The following is a 19268-nucleotide window of genomic DNA, read 5'->3' on the forward strand; positions in this document are numbered from 1 at the left end:
GCCAGAAGCAGAAGTGTTGCTCAAGTGTTAGAGTGCCAGCCTTGAGTGGAAAGCTAACAGACAGCACCCAGATCCTGAGTTCAAGCCCCAGTACTGGGCATGGGAATGTGGCTTAGTGGCAGAGTACTTGCCTAGCATGCATGGGTCCCTGGGTTTGATTCCTCAGTACCACATTAAAAAAAAAAAAAAACAATTCTTATTTTTTCTAAAAATACTGGTTGTTGGGCTGGGAATATGGCCTACATACATGAAGCCCTGGGTTCCATTCCTCAGTAACACACACACATACACATACACACACACACACACACACACAAATATATATATGCCTAAAGTGGCTCTGTGGCTCAAGAGGTAGAATGCTAGCCTTGAGCAAAAAGAAGCCAGGGACAGTGCTCAGGCCCTGAGTCCAAGCTCCAGGACTGGCAAAAATTAATTAATTAATTAAATTAAAAAATAAAAATACAGAGTGTTCTTATTTAGTAAAAAGGAAAAGAAAAGAAGTCAAGTTTCCAAGATGACAGCATTTTGTTGTACAGCACTTAGGGTCTGGAGATGGGATCTGATACTGAAGGGGGGAATGAAGAGTTAAAGTAAACTCCATTTTCAGGCAGCCCCCGTTTTGTTATCTGTTTGAACTATGAGCAAACCCAGGGCAAGCTTATTAGGGCCCAGCTGGTCAAGAACTCTAACCGCCTGGGAATGCTTAACTCTAACCGTCCCCAGAATGTCTTTTTTTTTGGCCAGTCCTGGGCCTTGGACTCAGGGCCTGAGCACTGTCCCTGGCTTCTTTTTGCTCAAGGCTAGCACTCTGCCACTTGAGCCGCAGCGTCACTTCTGGCCATTTTCTGTATATGTGGTGCTGGGGAACCGAGGGCTTCATGTATAAGAGGCAAGCGCTCTTGCCACTAGGCCATATCCCCAGCCCCCCAGAATGTCTTGAGCCCTGAGCCTATCAGATTTGTACCCATGTCCTAATCTTGCTTGCTTGAACACCTGATTGCTGTAACTTTGTTTTTTGTCTTGCTTGAACACCTGATTGCTGTAACTTTGTTTTTTGCCTTTATAAGCCCTGTGCAATCGCAGCTCGGGGCTTCCTCCTAACCTCCACTGTGTTGGTGGGTAGGACGAGGCCCGAGTTGCAGCTCACTTGAATAAAGCCTTGCCTTGCTTTTGCATTTTGGAACGTCTGAGTCTCAGTGGTCTTCTTGGTGGTCGTTTCGCGACTTGGCATAACAATACCAGGTTTGAGATAGAAAGAAAAAGCAAATCCAGTTTCTCCCATGGAGCACTATATATGCGTAGCTTCTTTGGCCAGACATGGGGGTCCACATGTAACAAAGAAGCAGTCGAGTCCGCAGTGGACAGCTGCTGTGTGTCCTCCCAACAACACAGCTCGGAGGCCCCACCTGAGACAGCACTGGATCCTAGAAGCATCCCCAGGCTGTCCCAGCTTTAGATGCCATCACAAGCCAGGTGGCTCTACCTGTGCCTCTGACCCACCTAGGGATCTTCCAGGCCCAGCCCCAGGCCTCTGCCTCCAGGTAGCCTCCCTAACTTCCTCGGCCACACAAGCTCTTCATAAGGAGGAAAAACATTTATCCTCATCCAGTTAACATCCAAGACACCTGGGGCTCCTGGGCTCTCAAACACAGGAAGCTGTGAACCCCCGCCCCCACCCCGTAGCCTACCATCAGGAGCACAGTCGTAGGTGCAAGGTCCCTGCGCCCCAGGGAGAGGCCAGGAAGAACCTTCCTAGGGAGCATAGCTTCTGCAGGTGAGAGGTCCAAGGTCAGCCCCATCACCCCTTTCTGGGCTTGTTTTTCCTCTTCTGGCCCCAGAAGGGGGCATAACCACAGGAGGACAGGATCCCCAAGGCCGTTGGCAGGGGAAGTGTGTGTCACAGCAGCTCAGCCGGTCGCCTCACATTTTCCTCTGGGCTCTCCTGGCTTGGGCGCACATACAACCCTCCCTTCTTTACCACAGCCTTATTTTTAGCCTCTTTCCTGGAGGCTGAGGTTTGGTGGGTCACAGGACCGGCCTCCCGCCCAGGAGCAGTTTCCCACAGCTCAGGCCAAACCACCCCCTTGGTCCCACCAGCCCTGGGGCACACAAGGTGGGGCTCCAACCTGAGAGCCGCCTAGCCATCCCATCCACACAGCAAACCACTGCAGGCAGTCCCCCCAAATCCACCACTAGAGCGGCCCTCTGGCCAGTGTCCTTGCCCTCCTCCCCCCAAAAGCACATTGTGGAATAAGAGGAGACCCTGAAATTTCTCATCTACTCACAGCACTTGTACCTTAAACAAGCCCCCAGGGTTTTATCTTCTTGTCTGAGGTTCAAAATCTGGCAGGGCCTTTGCACTGGGCAGCTGCCAACTAAGGCTGGCCTTTGCATTTCTTCCACATAGCAGTCACACCTGCCTCACACTTGCCTCAGCTCCGCTGAGCCAGTGCTCCTCTGCTTGCCTCCCTCCTCCTCACCTGCATCCCTCCCTGACACCTCTCTCCTCTCTGGCTCCCAGCCTCTGAGCCCTCATCCCAGGAACTCCCACGTGGTCCTCCTCGCCGCCCCCCTCCCAGCAGCACCGCTGCAGCCCTAGGCCTGGAAGTCAGTGTGAGGCCCTCCTTCAGCCTCAGGCATGGGCCCAGCCTCTTCCCCAGAGTCCCAGCCTCTGCAGTCCATGGTGTAGCCAGCTCTCAAAAGCACTTAGCCATTTCCAAGTTGTGTGGTCCTGACTGGGAGCTCTACAGCAGTCAACCAGTTCTGGACTCAGAGCTAAGCTGTGGCCTTGAGGTGTCATCTCCAGCCATGCTCAGAATCCCCAGGCCATCCTCACCAAGCACTGGCCCGAGTGGGGCTTCAGTACCTGACCACCAGTACACAAGGTGAGTAGTGATATAGACAGCGTGCTTGCCACAAGTCAGGGGCTCTGACAGTGGTCGCTTGCTGTACAAGCGCCCCATTGCCACCTAAGGAAAGCCTAGACTTCCAGCCACAAGGCCCCCACAACTTAGCCACAGTCTCTAACACATATACACATACACACTTGCACACAGGCAAACATAGATACCTTCACACATGCTCACACACTCAAGAATGTCTGCACACCCTCACAAACCACCAGACACACCTGTACACACTCACACATGAGCACACACTAACAGGCATGTACACACGCTCACACACAAGTACGCTTATACTCTTGCATACACACACTAACACATACTAACACGTGTGTGTACTTGCACATTTGCACACAGGCACACATGCACCCTCACCAACACACACCTACACATGTGTTCACTCACATCCATGCACACACACATACACACAGACACACTGCCACCAGCCATGACTGCCTCCCTGGGCCTCTGCTTCTTCCCAGATACGAGGCAAGACTGCCTGAAACCCCAATCACCCACAGCAAGCTGACTGCTACAATACAGCCTCCTGAGGGGCTGTGGCTCACACCTGTAATCCTAGTTACTCAGGAGGTGAAGATCTGAGGATTATGGTTCATAGCCAGACCAGGCAGAAAAGTCTGTGAGACTTTTATCTCCAATGAACTACCAGAAAACCAGAAGTGGATCTATGGCTCATAGTGGTACAGTACTAGCCCTGAGCAAAAGAGCTGAGGGGCAGTGACCAAGCCCTGAGTTCAAGTCCCAAAACCATTTTTTAAAGAGTACAGCCTCCAGAGCTATAGAATCACCTTCTCCATAGGTGAAACATAAGAATCTATGCTGGTGACAAAGCCACCAGCCTGGTGTTGGAGCCCCTGTGACTTGCCTGGCATAGCCTGCAGCACTCCACACCAGGCACAGCCCTGCATCCCCCTCCTGGAATGCCCAATTCTACCTGACATGATCTGCCAACCTGCCATGCTCCAGGCTCAGATCCCAGGCCTCCTCTACCAAGTGCCCTCCTTCCTCTGGACCTGTCACCTCAAGGAACCACAAAGCTGGATGGCTTGTGGCCCTGACTTGCCCAGCCAGCTGCTCCAGAGGCTCACTGCTGGCCCCCTCCAGGAGTGGGCTCCAGGTCCCAGGACTCCAGGGTAGGAAAAAGCCCATACTGACCTCAGGAGCACAACTCTGATTTCTTCTTGCCTGCTTCACCAGTGTAGGCCGCTTGGCACTCAGACTTGTTCCCCCAGACCCCAGCTCAGTCACTACGGCCCCCACCCTCGTCCTGCCACAGCCCCTTACAGAACAGAAAGAAGCTTATTGAATTTTCAGGAGCCTGGGCTTCAGAACCTGATTATCTACGTTTAAATCCTGACTTTCCTTGTGATCAACCTTTCTGCGCCAGTGTCCTCTTCTGAAATAACGGCTTGGTTTTGCTTCCTATGGTTGTTATGAGTTTTTAAATAGCTTACTCCAGGTAAAGTGTTTAGAACAAAGCTAGCATATAGTTGGTGCCCAGTAAATGTCTCAAATGTTATCTGTGGGCATTAGTTCCACTAATGGCCTATCTCCTTTCTCATCTGGACTTTTTTTCCTCTAAAATGGGATCCGATACCTGAGAAGACAGGGCTGGGAGTCTGAAGGGATGGGTCATGCCAGCCTTGGCCAGACCCTCTCAGAGGGACCCTGGTTCTCATGCGGAGCCCTCAGAGCTGGCTTGCTCTGGGAGTCTGGCCCCTGCTCCAAGGCTCAGCCACAGCTCCCTCCCCAGTAATTATAGAGGCCAAAGAACCTGGCTCTGCTGACCTAGCTCTGGAAGGCTGAGGCTGGAAGCCACAGCCTAGCTGCCATGCTATAGCCTGAGGACCAGACCCAGACAGTCCTGAGCCAGAGACCTGGACTCCCAGGCCCATACACTCTGCCTGTTCTCCAGGGGCAAGCTGCACCACCTCAGATGGCCCTTGTGAGAAGTGACCCAGGATCTGTATGCACCTGAACCACAGCTGAGTTCATTCTATATGTATCTATCTTCCTTCCCTAAAAAGCAGGTCACTAATGTCAACCTAGGAAGCATGAAGTCAAAGTCCTCAGCCCAGAGCTTGACCCAAGAAAAAAACACTCCTCCCTACCCAGGATAGCCCTAGGAAGGCAGCACCCCTGCCCAAAGATCCCCACTCCTACCACTACTCTTTGCCCAGAGTGGGCGGGGCAGCAGCAGGGCCTCTGGCCTGTGGTTCTAGTCTATCATTTGGGGCTGGCTTTCCTGGAACCAGACTCAGCCTTAGCAATTTGGGGGCTTTGCATAGCAACTCCTTTCCAACTTGATTGTCCTAGCCCTGGTGCATCTCAGCAAGGCTTAGACCCACCAGAGGCTAGGGACAAGGGGGCCACAGCCTCACCCTGGCCCTTAGAGGGTGTGGCTGGTATGCCCAGCCACCCAGGATAAGGCCAGAGAAAGGGGCAGAGAAGGTGGAGAAGAGATAAGAGGGCTGAGAATGGACTGACTCCAGCCTACACACCCTCAGCCTCTTCTGTGTCCTTTTCCGGTGGCCAGACAGCTGCCACTTCCCAGGTGAGATGCAGAAGTGTGGGACAGTGGCCACCAGAATCAGCAGGAGCTGGGGAGACCTGTCCTCAAGCTCCTACACCCAGCCCATGTCATTCTATCAACTCCTCCAAAAGAGGCTGTCACCAGCCCTTCAATACCGGCACACGTTATCCTCACACGGGTGATTCCCACAGAAATAATACCACTTCTCCAGGCACAGCCCTTCACAGTGGGCAAGCCTGAGCATGCTTCTTGCCCCTGGGACCTAATTCAACAAATCTCTGCTGACAGAGAAAGGACCACGGGCCTTAGAGAGCCAGCTGTAGGGAGGCCCTAGTGAGGCCTTTGGCTGGGCAGAGGACCGAGGCAGCTGGTAGGAGACAAGGGTGCCATCCCCCGCCTCCAACTCTGGCTACTTCCTTGTATTTCTTTCTTGCTTTAACATCAATGTTCCTATCTATTGGCTACTTGTCCTATAGGGCCCCATCGCTCACACCTTCTAGCTGCGTGAAGAGGATCAGGACCAGAGCAGACAAGTACACTGTGTGACCTGGGACAACCCCATGTTCTGATGGCCTCTGTGCAATAAAGAGTGGAGCCACCCCCATGCTCTCCTGAAAACTCTATCCAGCTCGGAGAAATGGTGGCTCTATTGCCAAGGCCAAAGGCAGCCCAGAGGGATATGCTTTAGGGCCAATCAGAGCCAAGTCAGCCACTCATGCATGCTGCAGTCACAGATATGTTGGCCCATTGAGGCTGGAGGAAGGTGTGGCCTTACATGGTGTGATGAAGGTAGAACTCAGTGCAGTTAAAACACACACACACACACACGAGTCAGAACCGAGTGCCAGTGGCTCATGCCTGTAACCCTAGCTACCCAGGAGGCTAAGACCTGGTGGATCCATGATTGAAGTCCACCTAGACAGAAAAGTCTGCAAGAATCTATCTCCAATATAACCCACAAATGATTAAGCTTGAGGCCCTGAGTTCAAATCCTAGTACCAGCAAGGAGGAAAAAAAACCATAGGAATCAGTCATCTGGCTGGATGCAGAGAATGTGGGATGCTTTCTGGCAAGACTTAGCAGAGAGATAGAGAGTAGAGTTCTAGCTGTGGTGTTGGGGTATAGAACTGATTGTCCTGGGTGAAAGAGAAGCAGCAGAGCTAGGGTAGCAGACAAGGGCCTTTGTTTGCATGTGCGTCCCCCACTTTTTGCTAGTACTGAAGCTTGAGCTCAGGACTTCCTGCTCTTTGGGCTTTCTTGTCAAAGCTAGTTCTCTGTCACTTCAACCATGCTTCTGGCCTCAGATAAGAATTCTGAAGACCAAGTACCCATGATACACTTGGAGTGAGCCCTTGATCACAGTAAGAAAGATGGATTCAGAGGAGTAGATCTCAAGAAAGAAAAATCATCTGTGGTAGATTCAGGCATCAGAGAGGGTCAAGATCTGCCTGAGTCACGCAGCAAAGCTAGACAAGTCTGGCAAAGCCAGTAGCAGACAGCCCAGGAGAAACTGGGGACTCAGAAGCCTAGAGATCAGGCCAGTGTGTTGTTTGCCTCTTTCATTCTTATCTCCAGCTATTCTCACAGGCCCCCACACCCATGCAGAAACAAAAGCCACTTCCTTCTGCTGAAGGGTCTGGGGAAGGGACAGGAGGATTCCTTCTGGAAACAGTGCTAGTTATAGCAGCCTTGCTCTCAGACCAGGCTGCATACCCTGCAGACCTCCAGCCTTGCTGTCTCCATAAAAAAAATGGTAAACTGAGTCATGGGCCATGGCCCTAAGAGGACTGTGCACCTCCTCTGACAGGTCAACAGTGGTAGAAGCATCCGGACAGGGCCTTGGGAAAGCAGGAACAAGGGCAGCTGGCACTGAGTCACCAGGGTGTTAGCATTCTGGGACACAGGGACCCACCTGGGGTGCTGACTCTGCTAGGCAGGTGCTCCAGGTTCCTCCTGTCTCAGGTCAGGGTTTCCTTACATTTTGGCCATGGCTATGGCCAGGTCAGGCAGTGTTTATCTATATTGTGACTCTTCTTATCAAGAGCAACAGCCACATTGCTGACAGGCTTGGCTCACTGTGACAAACCTCGGGCCTCAGTTTCCCCAACTATCAGCTCTGGACAGATTCACCTAGACAGAGGGGAAAAAAAGCCACAAGGAGCATGAGCCCAATACTGGTGGTTCCTCCTCTCTACCCTGCTCTGCTGCTCAGGGGAAGCCCCAAGCCCTCCCTCCCCACCCTCAGGCCTGTGCTCCTGCCAGAGTCCCTGTGTTCTTCACTCCTTCTGGGCTTGTTACTGAGCAGTTGCCATGGATACTGGTCTCAGCTTCCCTGGCAGAAAAGGACTCCCCCAGGGCAAAGCTCTGCTTCTCCTCACCAGCCCCCATGCTGCCCAATTCCAGGTACCCAAGCTGAATCAAAGGGATAGAAATAGGTCTCAGGAAACGAACAGGTGCCCCAGAGAAGTTCTCAATTAGTCATTCACCAACTGGGCCTAGATCCAGCAGCAAGATGCTGCCACCTCACCCCTCCACTCTGCTCCCACTCTGCAGATGGAAGCCTGTGAGCAGGGGGTGGGAGACAGAAGTGCCTCTGCACCAGGACACAGGACTCAGGACTGTGAAGAGCCTGAGACCCTCGCCTGACAGGAAGCCTCCTTCTTCTGATCTGCAGCCACAGGTGGGCTTTGAAAGCAGGGCAGTAGCTGCTCTGCTCATGGGAGACCTGGGACATGTGCCCTAGGGAAGCTCAAAGGACCTTGACTGAATAGAGCTGAAATTCATCTGCCCAGGAATCCTGGCCTGGCAGGATCCTGGAGCTTCTAGACTGAAAGCATGGGGTGTGCCTACCTGCACCCACCTCCAACCAAGGCTCCCAGGGCTGGGAAGCCTGCTGCCCAGGGTGGGCCATGTGACCTTGAACAAGTGTCTTTGTTCTCTAGATGGCAGAGGCCTTGTGGCACCAGGAGGTGGAGGAAAGGGTTTAGAGGAGGTTTCTGGGCTACCTCAAATTCACCCATCCAACTGAAGCAACATCCAAGGAGAAATGAGAAGGGAAGCTGAGCCCTGCTCCCCAGGTCTGAGGCTAGCTGCCCTCTGGGGGTTCTCATGAAGAGAAGGAGAGGCCCTAATTAACTGGATCACCAAGTAGCAGGTGGTGCTAGGAATAAATGCCAGGGCTGAAGCAGGAGCCACTGGAGTTCCCAGGACAGAAAGTCTTCGTGCAAAAGGGAACAGCTCACTAAGGAGTCAGGGACAATCTGAAAGACACTCTAAATGAGACTGTCATAAACAGAATCATGAAGAGCCAGGGCTGGGATGCAGCTCAGTGGTAAAGCGCGTCTTAGCAATGTCCTGGGTTCAATCCCCAATACCACACAAAAAAAAAAAAAGGAGGAGAAGAGGGAGAGGGGGGAGGAGGAGGAGAAGGAGGAAGAGGAGGAGGAGGAGGAGGAGGAGGAGGAGGAGGAGGAGGAGGAGGAGGAGGAGGAGGAGGAAGGGCAGGGGGAGAGGGAGGCCCCTCCCGGACAGGAGCAAAACTTGAGCCTCTGATAAAAGGAAAACAGCTAACATTTCTGGGGTTCCCTCCGGTGTTATGGATGACCTCGTGTCCCAGGCTTTGGACACATCCTCATTCATTCCAAAGCACTAGAGGTGGAGGGGGGGCATTATCCCACACAGAGCTCACATAGCTAATAAGCAAAACTCCTGACTCTAGCTTCCAGCCACAGACAGGACCTTCCTTGTCACTCCAGTGACCCCAGCCATGATGACTGACATGTGCTACCACAATGAATCATGCACCAATTTCAAAGACTGTTCAAAAAAGAATGCAAAATAACTAACAAATACTTTTTATACCAAGTACATGCTCAAATATTTTGGACAGATTAAGCTAAATATATTATTCATTACTTATTCATTATTCATGCACTTTTTATTTTTTAAAAATCTAGCTATCAGAAACATTTTAAATGAAGGTGGCTTGTATTATACTCCCTTTGAACACAGAGCTGATCTATACACTGGAAAACTGAAATATAGAGGATGGATGCAAAGAAGGAGTAGGTACTCTTCCATCCTCTCATATAGGTACCAGGGCCAGATTATAAGTTTCTCAGAGGCCAGGTAGGCACAAATGTCAAGAATGTCTATGTTGGTGCCAGTGGCTCATGCCTATATTCCTAGCTACTCAGGAGCCTGAGATCTGAGGATTAAGGCTCAAAGCCAGCTCAGGCAGGAAAGTACAAGAGACTCTTATTTCCAACCACCAAAAAGCCAAAAATTGAGCTGTGGTTCAAGTGATAGAGCACCAACTTTGAGTAAAAAGGATAAGGGACAGCAACCAGGCTCTGAGTTCAAGCCCCACTATTGGCATGAATGCACACACACACACACACACACACACACACACACACACACACACACACACACGGTATGTGGACAATGGAATGTCTTCTTTCCCACCTCTGTCTCAATAGGCCAACAGGCAACTGATGGGCTCAGTTCCTCACATAAAACACATCAAACCATAGCAGTTACCATAGAGACAGTAAATATTCCTAAAAGCTGAACTTGGAGATAAGTGGAGGTGAAGTGTGGTGGGGAACCTATCATAAAGAGAGAGGGAGCCAGGCCTATCCGGAGGGGAAATCAGTGCATACTGTGTTGGGTGGAGCATGAGCCTGGCCCTGGGCAGAACAGGGAGGGATGCACAGCCCAGGCAGTGTTTGCCCAGGACTTTCTGGGCCTTCCTCCCCACTGCCCCACACCTCTCTTAGCAAAAGCTCCCCACCCATCCCCAATTCACCAGAAATTTGCTATCTTACCTCCCATTCCAACAGTCTGACCAAGTAGAGGGATAGATAAGCAGCAGACCTCCCCCGCCCCCCCCCCCCGTCTCCCTGCTGCCCCTGGTCATCAGTCCCTCTAAGATCCTCAGAGGCAGTGGTCTGGGGCCACAAAAAACAAGCTGGAACGTGTGACTGCACCAGAAGCAGTACCATTCACTCTGGAGCTGAGAGGGTGAAGAGGCCTCCTCCCAGGCAGAGACTGGCCACCTTCTGGGCCACCCATGGTCATGGAACCCTAGTGTGCACTGCTCCAGGTCTCTTGTGTTCTCTGACTGCTCCACATAGGATAGCATTTAAGCTCCCAGGTCCCATCAACACCATACCTGCATGTCAGGGGTCGATGCACTTGAAGGAATGCAACACTCCTGCTCACCAGAGTAAGGAGAGACTCTCTTGAAGACAGCCTCACCCAGACACCAGTATTGACTCCCAACCCACCCCACTGGCAAAAGGGAAGGAGAGCTAAAAGGCTTTGCAAGCAAGAACTGAAATGCATTGGCCTCTCATCAGAGTTCTTTCCTTGCACTTGACACAAAACTCCACTAAGTAGCACAACTGAGGCCCACATGTAGTCTATGACAGAGTTCTTTCCCAATCACCCCAAAATTCTCTTGTTGTTTAGAGTCTATCCAAAATCTTATTCTCGTTTCTTCTCATTCTGCATCAGTCTCTCTGTCTTTGTCTTTATCTCTGTGTCTCCTCTGTCCCCTCTTGCCCCCCTCTTTTCTCTCCCCCACCTTCGGCTCCTCCCTTTCTAGTGGCAGGTTCTAGGACAGCATGGCAGGTACCCAGAGAAGCTCTCTCCACAGGAAGCCCTCCTCCCCCACCACCTATGCCAGCCTGGTCAGATTCCTTTCCTCCCAAGGCTGCATCATTCCCAACCAGGGCAGCTCCATCCAGAACATGTTCCTACCTCGTGTACCCTGCGAGGTCAGAGAGGAGGGGGTGGCAGAATAGAATTCCAGAACTGTATCTACCCCCCAAAGACTGAGATTATCCATTAACTCATGAATAGAGAAGGAGATCTAAACATAAACTGAGACCAGCCCAAGGTCACATAGGGAGCACATGCGGACAAATCAGGGACTAGAACCTGGTTGCTTTATAGATTCCATCCCTACAGCTGACTTCCAGAGATGCTCACAGAGAATGAGGCTGCCCCTCTTTAGTCCCGGAGGCCTGTGCCCTGTCTGGGCCCCAAGGTCTATAGATCAGAGGGAGGCATCTTCAGGCCTCTAGCCAGAGCCAGCTGCAAACCGCATCCCGGGTCCCCAGGCGCCGCGCGGACCCGCCCGCCCCTCCCTCGGCTCCCCGCAGGCCGGGGCCTTTGTCAGCCACGCGCTCACGAGCTCGCACACACACCCGCCGCCACGCGCACACTCGATCTCCCGGTGTCCCCGGCGCACACCCGCAAGGGGCGCACACACTCGCCGCACGCACGTAGGGGAAGGGGGGTGGAGGCGGCCGAGGAAGGAAGGAACTGACGGGCCATGGAAGCTCAGATGGCCTGGGCTTGGGGAGGCGGAGGCCCAGGACGCAGGGGCGCAGGGGAGACCCGAGAAGAGGACGGCGGATGGGCGCTCGGGGCCAGCGAGGTCGCGTTCGCCGCTCCAGGGGCGGGGACTCCGCACACCTCTGGTCTGGGGACCTGGGCCTCTGAGCCGGACCCCTGCACACGAGGGCACCGCTAGCCCGGCTGTGCCTACGCGGGGGCTCCCTCAGGACTCCGCACGGGGCTTGGAAATCGGGGACCTGAACCCGAGCTCCCTGGGGTAACCGAGGGAGGGACGGGCCTGGCCTCGGGGGCCCTCGCTCACCTGCCACGGTGTACCTGTCCAGGTAGTTGAGCACGTTGCCCAAGCTGAGGATGGCGGCGGCTGCCCCCGGCCCTCGGCCCAGGCTGGCCGGCTTGGGCTGCGGCGTGCCGGGGCCCTTCGCCGCTGCGGCGCAGCTAGGGGTGCCGGGACTGCCCGGGGGCCCGGACGGGACCCGCCGCACGCTTCCCGACAGCGTCTGCACCTCATCGTCGGCGGCCACCACTCCAGGGCCACGCGCGCCCCGTGTCCCGCAGCAGCCGCCGCCGCCGGCCCCGCGCGGCGCCCCCCGGCGCTGGCGCCGCCGCTCCGCGTCCGCCTCCTCCTCCTCCGCGCCGCCCGCCGCCGCCGAGGCGCACTCCAGGCACCTCATGCCGGCCGGGGTTGGGGCGGCGGGGGGCGCGGGGGGCGCGGGGCCCAGCCTGGGCCCACTCAGGGCGCGCGCGCGCGGCCGGGCCGCCGCCGCCGCACCATCCCGGCCGGGTCCCGTCCGCTCCGGCGCTCGGCTCCGGCCCCGGCTGTGGCGCTGCCACTGCTCAGCCAGACGCGCTGCCGTCGCCGCGGTGGCTCTGACAGCTGCGGCCCGGCCACGCCCACCAGACTCGCGGCCAATCAGCTTCGGGCTCGGGCCACGGCCCCGCCCCGCACGTGCTGCCCCAGGGGTAGGGGAGCCGGGCCTCGGAGCCCCACCCGCCAGACGGGGGCGTCGGCACGCCGGCGAGGGGCGCCCGCCGCTGCTGGGCGCCGGTCGCCGGGCCGGGAGCGGGGCGCAGGAGGCAGCACCCTCTGCCTAGTCCTCACCGTGATTGGGTACTCCCAGGAGAAGGTTGGAGCAAGCTGAAGATTGAGCTACATAGTGGGTCTGAGATGCGCAAAGCAGAGGCACCTGTTGGAGAGCCTGACTCCAGCGCTTACTCTCACGCCTGGTTTCAGTCAGCCCAGGGGCGTGATCGGTCCAGGCCTCAGATCCCCGCCAGGGATGGCTACAGCGGCCCACCTCTCCAGGAAAACAGCTCCAGGCCCCAATCCGCCCTTTTTCCTTGTCCCACAGAATGGCAGCCTCTGGCATTGCGACCCAGGATGCCAACTAACAAACATCAAAACCAGGACCGAGAGTACACGCCTCCCCATCCTTCGGTTCCCAGCTCAGTGCTAGCATACAGAGCCCTGAGTGGATGTCAAAATAAAATTTAAAAAAAAAAAACTGGTTCCTAACCCAGCTTTATTCACCATGTAGCTGGAGCTTGGGCAAGACCACCTACTCTCTGAGTCATATTTTTTTCTCTCTGTGGTAGACAGGAAGATGGGAAACAGACAATCTGAAAGGGGGAGGGGCAGGAAATCCCTTCTACCTTCTAGAGTGGTTGGGTAGCTCCTGTGTCCAAGACCGCATCTCTGCTCAGAAGTGCTGAGGGTCTTTGAAAGCTCACCCCAGCACTCCCCCATTCATCTCTTTGAGGCTTTGATTAACATCAAAAGCCCATACAAAGTGCAGAGGAAAGAACATTACGATTGGACAGACTCTCAGAAATCATATGACGTTTCTCTGTTTCACAGGCACGTTCCACCCAGGGCTCTGATATCCTCCTCCAGAGCTGGGAGCTTGTGTACCACTGCAGGCTGTTCCGAGTTCCTGTCCACAGGCAGGTGCATCTTGTGAAGGTGTCAGCGACAGTGAGTCATGGCATCGCCAACAGATGATGCAGCATACAGCACCCCCCTGCACTCTGTCTCTGGTGAGCAAAGTTAATCCCCAAGCTGGTGTTTCTTGGCGCCTTCGAGGTGTATTTTAAATTCTGTGAAGTGACTAAAAATATGCTTCCGTGTTTTCAGTATGAATGATTGTGACAGGAGAGTTAGGAAAACAGAACTCATTCTGAAATTTGCCTGCTGCCTCTTTCCAGCTTGCTAAACTCAGACCTGCAAAGTCAAACAGGAGAAGTTCTTCTGGACAGCCTGGGACAACAGATGACTAGCAGGCAAGGACAGACCTAACAGCTCCATGAGGTTAGAACTGAGCCCTGGAAATGATCCACAATGCTGTGTCACTGTGCCGGCTAGATGATAGTGTCTGTCTGGGATGCTGCCCAGCTGTGGAGCTGCAAAAGCTCTGTGCCCCAGGCTCACTCCCTATACCCTAGACTCCTCATCCTTTCACAGTCCTGTCCAAGAGAATAGTTTTAGCTCTGTACCCAAAAGAGGAGCCTCCCCTACCATGGCCCTAGCTTTCCACCCCTGGGTAGGTCCAGAGCAAGGAGTGAAGGCAGATTTTATTTTTTATTGGTACTAGGTTTGAACTCAGGGCCTCATGCTCTCACTTGGCTTTTCCATTCAAGCCTGGCACTCTACCACTTCAAGCATACCTCAACTTCTGACTTTTTGCTACTTAGTTGGCAATAAGAGTTTCATGGAGCCAGGCACTGGTGGCTCATTCCTGTAATCCTACCTACTTAAGAGGCTGAGATCTGAGGATCACAGTTCAAAGCCAGCTCAGTCAGAAAAGTTCCTATGAGACTCATCTCCAATTAGCCACTCAAAAACCAGAAGTGGAGCTGTAGCTCAAAGTGGTACAGCACTAGCCTTGATCAAAAGAGCTCAGGGACAGCACCCAGGTCCTGGATTCAAGCCCCACAACCAACAACAAGAGTCTCATGGGCTTTTCTGCCTGGGCTGGACTTGAACCTCGATCCTCAGATCTCAGCCTCCCGAGTAGCTAGGATTACAGGCATGAGCCACCAGTGCCCAGCTTCAGATCAAGGCTTTCTAAGGAGCTCTGGCCTGGCAGTGCCATGGGACCATAAGCCATAGCACTTACAGGGTCATTACTTCCATCTCACTGATGAAGAAACTGTGTGGCAGAGGGAAAAGAAATACTTGGCCTGTGGTCACATACACAGTAAATGATGAAGCTAGGACTAAACCCAAATGTGCCTACCTCCTGATCTAGTGCTTCATCAACTACCCTGCAATGCCACTCAGTTTCTGAAGGACTGTTTCCTCATCAACATAATGACATGTTAGATGGCCACAGGGATTTCTGACATTCACTTATCAGGTCCATACCATAACTTCAAAACCACTAAGGCACAAAACATTAATGGCCATTACTCAAAAGGCAAATGCATTTGGGGAATGATGGGTTAAATACAGAGAAGTAGGACTCCTTGCTGAAGAATTTCTTAAAGCTTTTACTGTGAGAGTGTATGCTGAGAGTATCACAGAGATAGGTAGAGGCTGCTCTGTTTCCATATGTACTTGATCACAGATCATCTTGTAAGACTTGAACTCTGCAGAATGCACTCTAAAACATGGCCCAGAATACCTGGGGGACATTTGACTCCTCCCTCAGCTCCACATCTTGATCCTATTCTTGCTTCCAGTACACCATCTCCTGCTGACATGTCTCTAGCCTCTCTGTGGCTCGCATGGATCCTTGCAAAGCTCTGCCCCATCTGCTCCCACCTCCAGGCTTTTAACTTCTCCAGGTCACAACAAACTTTTGCACATTCCCCCATTGCCTAGAAGGGTCTAAATATTTACATCCCTTTCCAGGCACCGGTGGCTCATGCTCATAATCCTAACTACTCAAGAGGATCTGAGGATCACTGTTCGAAGCCAGCCCAGGCAGAAAAGTCTATGAGACTCTTATCTCCAAATAACTACTTAGAAAATGCCAGAAGTGGAACTGTGGCTCTAGTAGTATAGTGCTAACCTTGAACAACATAAAATGCAAAGAAAAGAAAAAACTCAGCAACAGCGCACAGGCCCTGAATTCAAGCCCCAGGATTGGCTGGCACACTGGCACACACACACACACACACACACACACACACACACACACAGTTCTTTGATGGGGGCTCTGTGACTTCACAATATTTCCTGATCCATGTGGTGCAAGCCTCTGATCCTACTGCCCATTTATCAAAAGCACTCTTTACCTCACTAAACTCAGAGCTGCCTGGGCTCATAGTCATTCTCCATTCTGGAGCCTGGGCAAGTGGCAAGAATGGGGTTGTGTGCTTATGGTCCCTACCCTCTGATGGTTCAGGACCACGGAGAGCGCTCCATGTGCAACCCCCTTGGACCCTTCAGTTACAGTCTGACTAGCTCACTCCTGACAACTGATCCTTCAGAAACCCAGCACACATAGCCCTTCCTCTGGGAAGCCCTCTCTGACCCACTTGAACAACAGGTCACTTCCTTCTCTAGAGTACTGAATAATCTGTGCATGGCTCCATCATACCAAGCTCATTATTCTGATATTTGTCTGAAAAGTCCATCACTGATTAGCCCTTCCACAAACCATGGGCCTCCGGGGCTGATTCATCTTCATGATTCAGTACAGGCGAGATGCATATAAAATGTTTGTTGACTGAATGAGTAAATGACATTTAGCAGACATTAACAGGCAATGTGTGTTAGTTTGTAACATGTATCTGTTGCTCTGAGTAACTCAGAAACCAGCCAGATTCCTCTCCTGGCCACTCCAAAAAAAGATTGTTTTCCTTGATGGACTCCACCCTCCATTAGCCTCCACCCTTTGATTAGCCTTGTCTTCTGGTCACCACCCTGGGTTGGGAGGAGTCATCCCTTTTCTGCTCCCGAGGTTGAGGAGCTGTGCTCACCTGGGCCCCCACCCCACTTCAGTCTGGGCTGCCTCATGAGTTCCACTCTGCCTCTCTCTCAGTCAGGACAGGTGTTTCTGAGGCCCCACAAACATGAGTTGCTGTTCTATCCTTCAAACATTTTAAACACTTCCAAAATTATAGAAGCTTATCCCTCTTTGACCATGGATTGAGAATCAACACTAGTCTCCCTTGAAGCCTGTGGATCCCAGCCGCTTTCCTCCCACAAGGAGAGGTTGCAGCTCCAAGAGGGGAGGGCCGGCTGACTGCCCAGAGCATTGCAACGGACACAGTCTTTTTTGTTTTGGCTTTTGTCACGTTGTTGTTGCTACTGCTGCTGGTGATGGTGGTTTGTTTGTTTGTTTTAATGCTGGGTATCAAACTCAGGGCCTCAAGTGTTCTTTTGTTGTTATTATTGTTGCCAATCCTGGGGCTTGAGCTTGGGGCCTAGGCACTGTTCCTGAGCAGCCTCTCTGTGCTCAAGGATAGCACTCAACCACTTGAGCAACAGTGCAACTTCTGGCTTTTTCTGTTTATGTGGTACTGAGGAATCAAACCCAGGACTTTGTGCATACTAGGCAACCACACTACCACTAAGCCACTTTCCCAGCCCAGGTCTCAAGTATTAAGCTGTACCACTGAGTCTCAGCCCAGGATTGCTGTTTGGTTTTGGTAATCTGAATTAATTCCTTCCTTTCCTAGCTGCCCTCTGCTTTCCTGGTCTTAATGGAGCTATCAGTCAGCATGGGCACAGAATCCAAGATAGCCCAACTGGAGACTCAGGCCCAGGGCTTTCTATCTTGAGTAAGTGGAAGAACAGGGGAAATGTCTGGAAATCCGGTAAAGACACCCAAAGAAGATGGCCCAGGAGCTCTGGTTCCTAAATTACCAACCTTCCTACCAATTCTGTAAGATCAGGTTAATCTTTCAATAAAGCTCTTTCCTTCTCCTTCTTTTACTTCTCTCTCTCTCTCTCTCTCTCTCTCTCTCTCTCTCTCTCTGTGTGTGTGTGTGTGTGTGTGTGTGTGTGTGTGTCCCTGTCCATCCGTCTGATTGTCTGTCTGTTAATCTGTCTATCTGTGTCTGTGCTGTGGCTTGAATTCAAGACCTCATGTTCTCATGTGGCTTTTTCTGCTCAGGGCTGGTGCTCTACCACTTGTGTCATGCCTCTTCTTCTGGATTTTTGCAGATTAATTGGAGATAAGAGTCTCATGGACTCCGAGATCAGATTTCAACCTGTTGAATAGCTCGGATTACAGGTATGAGCCTCTAGCACAGTTCCCTTTCCTTCTTAAGCGAGTCCATCCCTTTTTGTTGCACACAAGCCATAACCCAAACCAGTGCGGTCAGCCAGAGGACCAATGCAGCCACTCAGCTCCCACTGGGATGAAGCACAGCCCCAGCAATCTGCAGTGCTTCCTTCCTGCTTTTTAGAAATCATACCTTTGGGGCTGGGAATATGGCCTAATGGCAAGAGTGCCTGCCTCGTATACATGAGGCCCTGGGTTCGATTCCCCAGCACCACATATACAGAAAATGGCCAGAAGTGGCGCTGTGGCTTAAGTGGCAGAGTGCTAGCTTTTAGCAAAAAGAAGCCAGGGACAGTGCTCAGGCCCTGAGTCCAAGCCCCAGGACTGACCAAAAAAAAAAAAAAAAAGAAATCACACCTTTGGAGTTCACACTGGCGTAGGGAAGAGTCATGTACTCAGGAAATGGAACAGACCAACTATTGGCACTGCAGGGGAAGTCAGAGGCTGGGTTGTGGGAAACTGACATGCATGGTCACCCCTCCGAGCCTGAGGTCAGAGAAGAAAAACTATTATTAATATGATAAACAGCTGAGTGCCAGTGGCTCACACCTGTAATCTTAGCTACTCAGGAGGCTGAGATGCAAGAATCACAGCTCAAAACCAGCCCAGGCAGGAACATCCAGGAAAATCTTATCCTCAAACCTACAGCCTGGTTTGTCTGAGAGAAGACAAATCTCCATCCTTCCCAGAAGCAGCCAGTCCCAAAGTGCCAGCCCTCACCAAATCACTTTGCAAAATCATATTTTTTTCTGAATAATTATTTATTTGTTGTCAAAGTGATATACAGAGGGGTTATAGTTTCATACATAAGGCAGTGGGTACATTTCTTGTACAATTTGTTACCTCCTCCCTCATTCCCCTCCTCCCCCCTTCTCTCTCCCCCCATGAGTTGTTCAGTTGATTTACACCAAATGATTTCGTATGTATTGCTTTTGGAGTCATTTGTCTTTTTATTCTTTGTCTCTCAATTTTGATATTACCTTTCCCTTCCCTATTTCTAATACAAGTATATACAGTATCCAGGGTACTCAGATGAGATACAGTGATAGTGCAGGGATAACCACAGGAAGGGGATACAAGAGGATCAACAACAAAAAAGCTACGGTTTCATATGGCATGTTGAAAATAATTACAACAGTGATATAATACTTGTTTCCATAACATGGAGTTCATTTCACTTAGCATCATCTTATGTGTTTATAAGGG

General features: G+C 52.2%; 1 protein-coding gene across 2 annotated transcripts in view; it reads right to left on the minus strand.

The window, feature by feature from the left end:
- Spns2 (sphingolipid transporter 2) overlaps positions 1-12627 on the minus strand; it is a 41515-nt gene extending 28888 nt beyond the window's left edge. Inside the window, exon 1 of one of the 2 annotated variants that reach the window (XM_048365161.1) lies at positions 12131-12627. In XM_048365161.1, coding sequence (XP_048221118.1) covers positions 12131-12500 — 370 coding nt within the window. In that variant the 5' untranslated portion in view covers positions 12501-12627. The remainder of the gene's footprint in view (positions 1-12130) is intronic. The other variant, XM_048365162.1, reaches the window with a different exon arrangement.
- Between the last annotated feature and the right edge of the window lie 6641 nt (positions 12628-19268).

Source organism: Perognathus longimembris, chromosome 17, assembly GCF_023159225.1.
Source record: "Perognathus longimembris pacificus isolate PPM17 chromosome 17, ASM2315922v1, whole genome shotgun sequence".
Lineage (NCBI taxonomy): Eukaryota > Metazoa > Chordata > Mammalia > Rodentia > Heteromyidae > Perognathus > Perognathus longimembris.